Source organism: Girardinichthys multiradiatus, chromosome 10, assembly GCF_021462225.1.
Source record: "Girardinichthys multiradiatus isolate DD_20200921_A chromosome 10, DD_fGirMul_XY1, whole genome shotgun sequence".
Classification (NCBI taxonomy): Eukaryota; Metazoa; Chordata; class Actinopteri; order Cyprinodontiformes; family Goodeidae; genus Girardinichthys; species Girardinichthys multiradiatus.
In genome coordinates, this window is record NC_061803.1 from 26,613,935 (window position 1) to 26,624,948 (window position 11,014).

An 11,014-nucleotide genomic window follows, 5' to 3' on the forward strand; every position below is an offset into this window, starting at 1 on the left:
CTCACCTGCCTTTTAAAACGTTGATAAGCCTTTTAACTTTTGAAAATGTGTCTTATTAGCTTATGTTTTACCGGGCTCTCATGTTTCAGGTAGTACATATTTATGACGTAGGAGGAATATACATAATTTTCAAAATAAGAAAAAAATAAAATCTGAAAAGTGTCATTTACTTTACTTTGTTTGTTTCTGTCTCGGGACAGCACTGCCAATGCGGTCTTTGATGACAGAACAGGTCCTTTGTTTTGTTCTTGTTTGTGTGTTTAATCGAAGAAATACATTTCCTCAGATCTACCTACAGCAGTGTTTCTACATTCACTGTAATCATTCTTTCTCAGGTAACGACAGCAGTAAAAAGTGTGCTTGGTGCGTCACTCTCACAAGGCCGTGCTTTGTCAGTGTCTGCTTCACTGACAAAGCACGGCCCTGGAGTCGCGTCCAGACTGAATGGAGTCATAATTTAAAATGATTCTTTGTGTGTTTGTAAGTGACTGTCAGCGCAGGTACACACTGTTCTGAGCTGAGCGTCTGAGCTGAGCTGCTTTGGCAGGATGAGAGAGGCAGAGTAGGAAGGAACTGTCAGTGCAGGGACATTTAACGGGCGGGAGTCGTGAGTTTATGTGTGTGCATATGTGTGAATATGTGGATGTGTGTTTTTTGAGGAATGCCCAGTATGGGGGGATTAACCCTGTGGGAGTTTGACTGTGCTCTCATGTGCAGCCAACTGTGCTGTCTGCTACAGCCTCACACACAGACTCACGCTTATGCACTACACTGACTGTAAGACAACACGCTTTGCTTTCAGTTCATCACATTCACATGTTATATTTCCCTGCCTGTCTGTGTTGCTCTCAGCTTCCATCAGTCACACGCACATATCCGCGTCATAGTCTGCAGCGTGACCTTTTAGTTGAGGGCGTGTGGCTGGGATATGGTACGAGCCCAGGGTGGGTCTGCACGAAGCTGGCAGCAGAGAGAAGACGTCAAGACAAAGGAGAAAGGTTCGGCTTGGCAGTGATAGCCTTTCTTGTTTCCATAGCAACGGTCACTCGATTAGGACCACGTTCCATCACAATCATTATTAAGTCTTTACTGGTTTGTCTGTGCGTGATTAGTCAGTAGGAATAAGCAATACGGATTTATTGATGATATACATTGTCTACACTATTTTGCCAAAAGTATTCGTACCCCCTTCAAAATCACAACAGCATTGGTTATTTGGTTGTTGTCCAGAATTATTCACACTTATCCAATTCACTGAATTCAGGTGTTCCAATCATTTCCATGGCCTCTGGTGTGAAACACCTTGGCATGTGGACCGCTTCTACAAACTGGTTCTCTCTCAAGAGCTCTGTCAATTCCAGTATGGTGCCGTGATTAGATGCCACCTGTGCATTAAGTCCAGTAAGTCGTGAAATTTCCTTACTACTGAGTATTCCACTGTTTGTGGTATAATTACAAAGTGAAAGTGACTGGGTATAATAGCAACTCAGCGACAAAATGGTGGGCTACATCCAGAACCCAGACCGGGGTCAGCAGATGCCGAGATGAATAATGCGCTGTGGTCAGCAAGTTTCTACATAGTCAATAGTTATGGGTTCCAAACCTAATGTGGGCTTTAGATTAGCTCATGACAGTTCATAGGGAGCTTCATGGAATGGGTTTCCATGGCATCTACCTTTTTAGTTTTACATTACCTAATCCAATGCAAAGTGTTGGATCCAGTGGTACAAGGCATGCCACCACTAGACTCTAGAGCAGTGGAGATGTGTTCTTTGGAGTGACGAATCCGACCATTAATCCAATGGATGAGTCTGTTTCCATGGGAACAGCTCTGGCCTGAAAGTATTGTGTGAAGTGTAAAGCTTAGGGCAGAGGGGACTACGGGTTGGGGCTGATTTTTAGGTGCTGGGCCTGGCTCCTGATTCCCATGAAAATAACTTTTACTGCTGCAGCAAAACAAGATATTTTGTACAATTTTATGCGCCTACATTTATGAAAATAATTTTGGGGTTGACCCATTCGTGTTCCAACATGATTGCGCACACAAAGACTGATTTGAAAGTAAACCTTATCCATTATCAAATAGGCTGCATGACTACAGCAGTCACATTCACTAAGAAACTGCTGCTAAACCGTACACAATAATTTTGTTCAATCATATTTTGAAACATAAAACGCAGCATTCATTAATGTCTACATGAAGCCAACAGTGAAATAAATAGTTTCATATGCACAAGTAACAATCCCACACAAACTTTCAACACTAATATTTTCTAGGGTTTGAAAACATAACAATTTCGAGTTTTTCCCTATAATCATAGAATGACTCATTTTTATCATAATTTGTTTCCCCCACAATAACAATAAACCATTTGATAATTGCACATCCTGGGCTGCACGGTGGTGCAATTGGTAGCACTGTTGCCTAGCAGCAAGAAGGTCCTGGGTTCAATTCCCAACCAGGGGTCTTTCTGCATGGAGTTTGCATGTTCTCCCCATGCATGCGTGGGTTCTCACCAGGTACTCCGGCTTCCTCCCACAGTCCTAAGACATGCCTGTTAGGTTAATTGGTCACTCTAAATTGCCCTTAGGTGTATGAATGAGTGTGTGCGTGGTTGTTTGTGTGTTGCCCTGCGATGGACTGGCGACCTGTCCAGGGTGTACCCTGCCTCTCGCCCATAGACTGCTGGAGATAGGCACCAGCTCCCCCGCGACCCACTATGGAATAAGCGGTAGAAAATGACTGACTAATTGCACATCCCTATTCTAGCGAGCCCTCTTTGGTGCCCCATGTGACATTTAACCAAAATTAAATGTTAGTTTTTCCTGCGCTTTATGCCTCATATGCCAAACCTTCGTCAAAACCCAAGGTGACATCTTGAATTGCAATGATATGAGAAAACATTTTCACTCGATTACAGCCCAAATGTTCTTTTATTGTGCCATACGGTGCCTTGCAAAAGTTTTTATAGCCCTGGAACATTTCCCACAACTTCCATGTATAATTTATTGAAACTGGAGATACATTCTTTTAACATTTTTTTTTTTACAAATACAAATCAGAAAAGTGTGGCTTAATTTTTTATTCAGTCCCCCTTTACTCTGATACCCCTGAATAAAACCCCAAAATTGCCTTCACAGCATTTGTGGCCCTCTGAACCACTGATTCCTACAATTACAGCTACAAATCTGTTGAGACCCCTGTAAGCCCGCTGCAGGCGCACGTCTCTACAATTAACACATGCTCATTATTATAAGTGCAATAAAACCTTTGCCACATCAAAGACCCCTAACAGTTCTATATTACCAGGGTGTCAGAGCAACAGAAATTAGGTTCCCTGAAAAGAGGACAAATTGATCAAGCAGATAATCTTGACTTCCTTATAAAATCCTTCATGAGAGTGTAGGTGTCTTTTTGTCATTTCTGTCTTTCTGTATTCTACTCTATCTTCACCTTTTTATCCTTTCTATCTGAGCTTACTGTTTATGTGCTCATCTCACTCTGTTCTAAATCTGAGGAAATGACACATGTTTGACAGGAAGCAGCCTGGGGCACAGACAGGGCAGCACCATTTAACTTAACTCTGCTGCCTGTCTAACACTACACTGACATAGTAACATGCCACCATAAGCAGAAACAAAGTTAGGGCAACCCTTCCATTCACTCCTTTGTTATGTTGAGCCATATTCCTTCCCCTTTCAATAGCTTTCGATCTTTAAATAAATTTTATTGATAGGCCAGTCAGTGGTGTAGCTATATGTGATGCAGAAAGGACACGTTAGCAATGTTTCGGTTCATACAAGCTGTTCTTACTGGCTTGTATGCATAGGACCATAACAGTCAATCAGCCACGACTGAACATGCCAGTTTGGGAAGGTTATTTTGGGGCGGTTGCAGAAGTGTTTGTGCATAGAATTTTATGGCTACTTGAAAAAGACATAAATAAAGATCCAAACTGGAAGGTTCTCCTGACACAAAATGTGTAAAAGAGTAAGGCCAATCTTAAATGACAGTATTGCTTTGTGATGGGGCTCTGTTATGACTTGGACAAAATGATAGGCCAATGCCAGAGTTCGCTTAGATGGTGTTTATTGTGCTCATCTTCAAGTGAAAAAAGGTGGAGCAGCTGTGCAGCATATTTACAATGGACATCCAGCCAGGTTAAAAACAGCAGTACCTTCATAGCAGCTCAAAAGTCCATCACCTCCAGTGTGACCTGTGGCAAGTCTAAGCTGACTGACTCCCTGTGGAGCAGAGCCCTCTTTTACAACCATAGGCTCCACTCACAAGAAGACAAAAAAAATTAAAAAAACCCTAGACAAATACTTCTAACTCAGGTAAGTTCTTTTCAAAGTAAATATACAATAAATAAATAAATCATAATGAAAATAAACCTGTAACCAATTTATATATATATATATATATATATGTATATATATATATATATATATATATTTATATATATATATATATATATATATATATATATATATATTTATATATATATATATATATATATATATATATATATATATACACTGCTCAAAAAAATAAAGGGAACACTCAAATAACACATTCTAGATCTGAATGAATGAAATATTCTCATTGATCACTTTGTTCTGTACAAAGTTGAATGTGCTGACAACAAAATCACACAAAAATCATCAATGGTAATCAAATTTATTAACCAATGGAGGCCTGGATTTGGAGTCACACACAAAATTAAAGTGGAAAAACACACTACAGGCTGATCCAACTTTGATGTAATGTCCTTAAAACAAGTCAAAATGAGGCTCAGTATTGTGTGTGGCCACCACGTGTCTGTATGACCTCCCTACAACGCCTGGGCATGCTCCTGATGAGATAGCGGATGGTCTCCTGAGGGATCTCCTCCCAGACCTGGACTAAAGCATCCGCCAACTCCTGGACAGTCTGTGGTGCAATGTGACGTTGGTGGATGGAGCAAGACATGATGTCCCAGATGTGCTCAATCGGATTCAGGTCTGGGGAACGGGCGGGCCAGTCCATAGCTTCACTGTCTTCATCTTGCAGGAACTGCTGACACACTCCAGCCACATGAGGTCTAGCATTGCCCTGCATTAGGAGGAACCCAGGGCCAACCGCACCAGCATATGGTCTCACAAGGGGTCTGAGGATCTCATCTCGGTACCTAATGGCAGTCAGGCTACCTCTGTCAAGCACATGGAGGGAAGAGATGCCACCCCACACCATTACTGACCCACTGCCAAACCGGTCATGCTGAAGGATGTTTCAGGCAGCAGATCGCTCTCCATGGTGTCTCCAGACTCTGTCATGTCTGTCACATGTGCTCAGTGTGAACCTGCTTTCATCTGTGAAGAGCACAGGACGCCAGTGGCGAATTTGCCAATCCTGGTGTTCTCTGGCAAATGCCAAGCATCCTGCACAGTGTTGGGCTGTGAGCACAACCCCCATTTGTGGACTTCGGGCCCTCATACCATCCTCATGGAGTCGGTTTCTAACCGTTTGTGCAGACACATGCACATTTGTGGCCTGTTGGAGGTCATTTTGCAGGGCTCTGGCAGTGCTCCCCCTGTTCCTCCTTGCACAAAGGCGGAGGTAGCGGTCCTGCTGCTGGGTTGTTGCCCTCCTACAGCCTCCTCCACGTCTACTGGTGTACTGGCCTGTCTCCTGGTAGCGCCTCCAGGCTCTGGACACTACGCTGACAGACAGCAAACCTTCTTGCCACAGCTCGCATTGATGTGCCATCCTGGATGAGCTGCACTACCTGAGTCACTTGTGAGGTTTGTAGAGTCCGTCTCATGCTACCACGAGTGTGAAAGCACCACCAACATTCAAAAGTGACCAAAACATCAGCCAGAAAGCATAGGTACTGAGAAGTGGTCTGTGGTCCCCACCTGCAGAACCACTCCTTTATTGAGTGTGTCTTGCTAATTGCCAAAGATTTCCCCCTGTTGTCTATTCCATTTGCACCACAGCATGTGAAATTGTCAATCAGTGTTGTTTCCTAAGTGGACAGTTTGATTTCACAGAAGTTTGATTTACTTGTAGTTATATTGTGTTGTTTAAGTGTTCCCTTTATTTTTTTGAGCAGTGTATATGTACTAAATTTAACAGAACATACGTGACTTCCTTCCAGGAGCTTTTACCCGGAAATAGCTTAAGTTGAATATCTGAACCGGGAAATTGTTTAACACTGAAAATTACATGCTATGATGGGTATGACAACTGAGGCAGGAACACCGTGTGTGCACCCATGACGCACCCTGCCAGTTTTGATGAAACCAAAAGATAAGTTCTGTTGGGTGTGCATATGTATGTGTGCGTGTGTGCTTGCATGTCAGCACGGACTTCACTGTAGCACTATGTCCAAGCTTGTAACAGTTCATCCGTGACATGCTTCCATAGATGGAGACACTTTTTTTTACAGACTTAGACTCAAGACACACTTAAGCAATCTTGAGACTTGATTTACACTCATGGTCTGGGATACAAGAGTCATAACCGATCTCTATCCCAGTGTTTTGGAATTTACCTTTTTTTTTCTTTCCGTTTAGAAATAAATGGGAAATTAAATGAATTTATACAGTACTTTTCTAGATATACTAACCACTCAAAGTCCTTTACCCTTGGGCCACATTCACCCAGTCACACAGCGTTTCAGTGAAGTATTTTTGAGGTAGGATGTTATGTCCAAAGACCGCTTCATAGTGTAAACACCTGATTCTCAGCAACTTTCGATGGTTGCAGTTCGCAGTAATAGTTGGAATGAACTTTGTAATTAGCTTCGCCTTTTCTGAGTTAGGGTGAAACTTTAGCATCTCTAGCTGGATAAGCTATTTTATTTCTACATCTGGGTTTGGTACTTGTAATGTAGTTCTTCTTCTTTCTTGGATTTTGAAAGATTTCCTTTATATTTTACACATCTTCACAATGACATGGATCTTGTTTAAGGTTTTCTTTCTTGCATATGACCTTACATATTTACAGTAAACTGGGTGCAGCACTTGTGCGCTTCAGAATTCTCTTTCTTCCCTCCTCAGCATTACGATAATCGAGTTTTGATGTTTGGTATTTGGTTGAGAATCCACCATCTTTGCATCTCTTCTTGGTTGAACAAAAAAATTTGAAATTTATCATTTTCAGGGGTAAACAAAATTGTAGGCTTAACTACATGGAATAAACGCCTCAAACATCTCACAGCTGAATTTGAGGATGAGGCCAACTTTCCTCAGGCATATGTCCAAGACTGGTTATGGCTACAAGAAGCATCCAAGTGAAGACATTTTACCCAGAAGGGGCAACACTAGCTATTTAGGGTTGGGCAGCCTAACTTCTCTCCCAGTTGGAATTAATATTTTTGTCTATATTAGCGATGCACGATGTATCGGCATTAACATCGATATCGCCTAATGTTAATCAATTTTTAACATATCAGTGTTGACCCCATAGGTCCGCTGAACTGATATTAACAACTGATGTTTACTTCCATCTTGTTGCTATTTGCGTATGTTTCGCGAGGAGGAGGGTGTTTGCCATGTGGGATTTGTTTGGGCATGTTACAGTGATAGTGATGAAGTGCAGGAAGAAGCAATGTGGTTGTTTTGTCAGGGTGTTGAAAGGCTATGGAAATATACAGTGCCTTGCGAAAGTACTTGGCCCGCTTGAACTGGTCAACCTCTTGCCACATTTCAGGCTTCAAAGATAAAGTAAAATTCTAATTTTTTGTAAAGAATCAACAACAAGTGAGACACAATCGTGAAGTGGAATTAAATTTATTGGATGTGTCAAACTTGTTTAACAAATAAAAAACTGAACAGTGGGGCGTGCAATATTATTTGGCCCCATTGCGTTAATACTTTGTAGCGCCACCCTTTACTGCAATTACAGCTGCAAGTTGCTTGGGGTTTGTCTCTATCAGTTTTGCACATCGAGAGACTGAAATTCTTGCCCATTCTTCCTTCCAAAACAGCTCGAGCTCAGTGAGGTTGGATGGAGAGCGTTCGTGAACAGCAGTCTTCAGCTCTTTCCACAGATTCTCGATTGGATTCAGGTCTGGACTTTGACTTGGCCATTCCAACACCTGGATACGTTTATTTGTGAACCATTCCATTGTAGATTTGGCTTTATGTTTTGGATCATTGTCTTGTTGGAAGATAAATCTCTGTCTCAGTCTCAAGTCTCTTGCAGACTCCAACAGGTTTTCTTCCAGAATGGTCCTGTATTTGGCCCCATCCATCTTCCCATCAATTTTGACCATCTTCCCTGTCCCTGCTGACGAAAAGCAGGCCCAAACCATGATGCTGCCACCACCATGTTTGACAGTGGGAATGGTGTGTTCAGGTGATGAGCTGTGTTGCTTTTACACCAAACATATCGTTTTGCATTGTGGCCAAACAGTTCTATTTTGGTTTCATCTGACCAGAGCACCTTCTTCCACATGTTTGGTGTGTCTCCCAGGTGGCTTGTGGCAAACTTTAAACGAGACTTTTTATGGATATCTTTGAGAAATGGCTTTCTTCTTGCCACTCTTCCATAAAGGCCAGATTTGTGCAGTGTACGACTGATTGTTGTCCTATGGACAGACTCTCCCACCTCAACTATAGATCTCTGCAGTTCATCCAGAGTGATCATGGGCCTCTTGGCTGCATCTCTGATCAGTCTTCTCCTTGTTCGAGATGAAAGTTTAGAGGGACGGCCGGGTCTTGGTAGATTTGCAGTGGTCTGATACTCCTTCCATTCCAATATGATTGCTTGCACAGTGCTCCTTGGGATGTTTAAAGCTTGGGGAATCTTTTTGTATCCAAATCCGGCTTTAAACTTCTCCACAACAGTATCTCAGACCTGCCTTGTGTGTTCCTTGGTCTTCATGATGCTCTCTGCACTTTGAACAGAACCCTGAGACTATCACAGAGCAGGTGCATTTATACGTAGACTTGATTACACACAGGTGGATTCTATTTATCATCATCAGTCATTTGGGACAACATTGGATCATTCAGAGATCCTCACTGAACTTCTGGATTGAATTTGCTGCACTGAAAGTAAAGGGGCCGAATAATATTGCACGCCCCACTTTTCAGTTTTTTATTTGTTTAAAAAGTTTGACACATCCAATAAATTTCATTCCACTTCACGATTGTGTCCAACTTGCTGTTGATTCTTCACAAAAAATTAGAATTTTATATTTTTATGTTTGAAACCTGAAATGTGGCAAGAGGTTGACCAGTTCAAGGGGGCTGAGTACTTTCGCAAGGCACTGTACATATATAATATCTTAATATTGAACTTAAGCTTTACTTTTGTTGTTTAAGCGCATTTAAATCACTTTCATTTCTGAAGCAAAATAAGAACTTACATTAGAAATTGATATGTGAACGTTTCCTAATAAAAAGGTGAATATTTAAAGAGTGCCCAATTTTTTTTTTACAACTTAACATGATTGTATTTCTAAAGCATCTTCCCTAGGTGAATGTATACAAATTGGCACAAAAGATTTCCCTTACTTTCTTGACTAATTTTTGATTTTTGAAAGATGTCTTTACTTTTTAAAATAGTGATGCTGTTCATTTCTGGGGTATTTCTGCTTGCTTAAAAGAGAAACAGTTAAGCTATGTTACTTTGTGATCAGTGAGTCAACCTATAGAGACTTCACTTTCACTTTTTAGTCCTTTGATTTAAACAGTCCCCAGCATGTGTGATGCAGTGTTCTTGAGCCAAGCCACTGACTCTCACTCTCCCTACGGCTTTTTGTTTATATGCCTCTGACAGGTTTTGATGCACACTGATGGGAATCCAGAAAGCTTCCTGTGCCAGCATCTGCCAGTACTGTCCTCCATGACCCAGCTGGATGGTTCCGCTACGGCCTACGTATGCCAGGACTTCACCTGCTCTCTGCCTGTCACAGAACCCCAGGAACTACGACAGCTACTCCTGGACACGACCAATCCGCTGGAGACTGCCTGACATCTGAAGAACAGATTGCATTCTGCGGATTTCTGATGGTTTCTGAATTTACCCTCAGTGAATACCAAAGCTTTAGATAGTTCTGAGCAGCTTTGATTGGAGTTGGTGCTGTGCCTTGCAGAATTCCCTTGTATTTTGCTTCATTTATCTTTCATCAGCTTTTGACCAGCTTCCTTGTCCCTGCTGAAAAAAGCATCCCCACAGCATCATGCTACCATTACCATGTTTCATAGTGGGTACAGAACAGAAGTAAATGCCAGACTCCTAATGGAATACAACTTAAAACCACTGATGTGAACTGTATAGAAATTAATTTGAGCCATACTGTTATCCCATTGTTCAAGTCTAAAGGTGGAAACAAGTGTGTGTTTTGTGTGGGAGACTGTAAAAACAGTTTTTTGTAGTAATTTATGCAAATTAATCATAGCACACAAGCAGCTGTTTGCTGCCAGCCACATCACTAATTTAACTGTTGTGAATTTTATCTCGAGGCTAAGACAAAAAGAGCACAACATGCATTAAATAATTTTTTCTATTGTTTATTAAAATAATGTTTTCTCATCTGAACTGTGAAAATGTGGCTTCTGTTTTGCTAAACGTCATCGCAGTTATTCAGTAACTAATGAAAAAAGATGCTTGATTCAAGTTTTGAGTTCAGTCTCCTTTCAGAATAGATCTTCTCTGTACATATTAAAAGATGAAAGACGAGAAACTCTTTGTCAGATGGTGTGTGCTTCCCAACATTCTGCTTTTCTCTATTGTGCTATTGTCATAGTGAAAGAAACCTGCTGCTCATTTCCCTTTTTTGCCTTGGTAAAGTTTCTCAAACTTTAAACACTTCTCTCCAGAAGCTGAAAGTTTCTCTTTGGCAGCATAAAAAGTATTTGTTTGACAGCAACTACTGAACTGACCTCAGAACAATGGAAAAGTTCTGTGAAGTCAGTGAAAATCTATCACCTCAAACAATCATACATAAGTGCAAGTCATTTAGATGTGATCATTCTGTCAAGAAAACCCAAACTAAAATTTGCATCCGTCTACATGAAC

At 41.4% G+C, this 11,014-nt stretch overlaps 1 protein-coding gene across 5 annotated transcripts in view; it reads left to right on the plus strand.

The window, feature by feature from the left end:
• Window positions 1-10,679, plus strand: part of spata20 (spermatogenesis associated 20) — a 70,473-nt gene extending 59,794 nt beyond the window's left edge. For all 5 annotated transcript variants that reach the window (XM_047377300.1, XM_047377303.1, XM_047377302.1 and 2 more), the window contains one exon: window positions 9,773-10,679. In XM_047377300.1, the coding sequence (XP_047233256.1) occupies window positions 9,773-9,967 (195 nt within the window). In that variant the 3' untranslated portion in view covers window positions 9,968-10,679. The remainder of the gene's footprint in view (window positions 1-9,772) is intronic.
• Window positions 10,680-11,014: the final 335 nt, after the last annotated feature.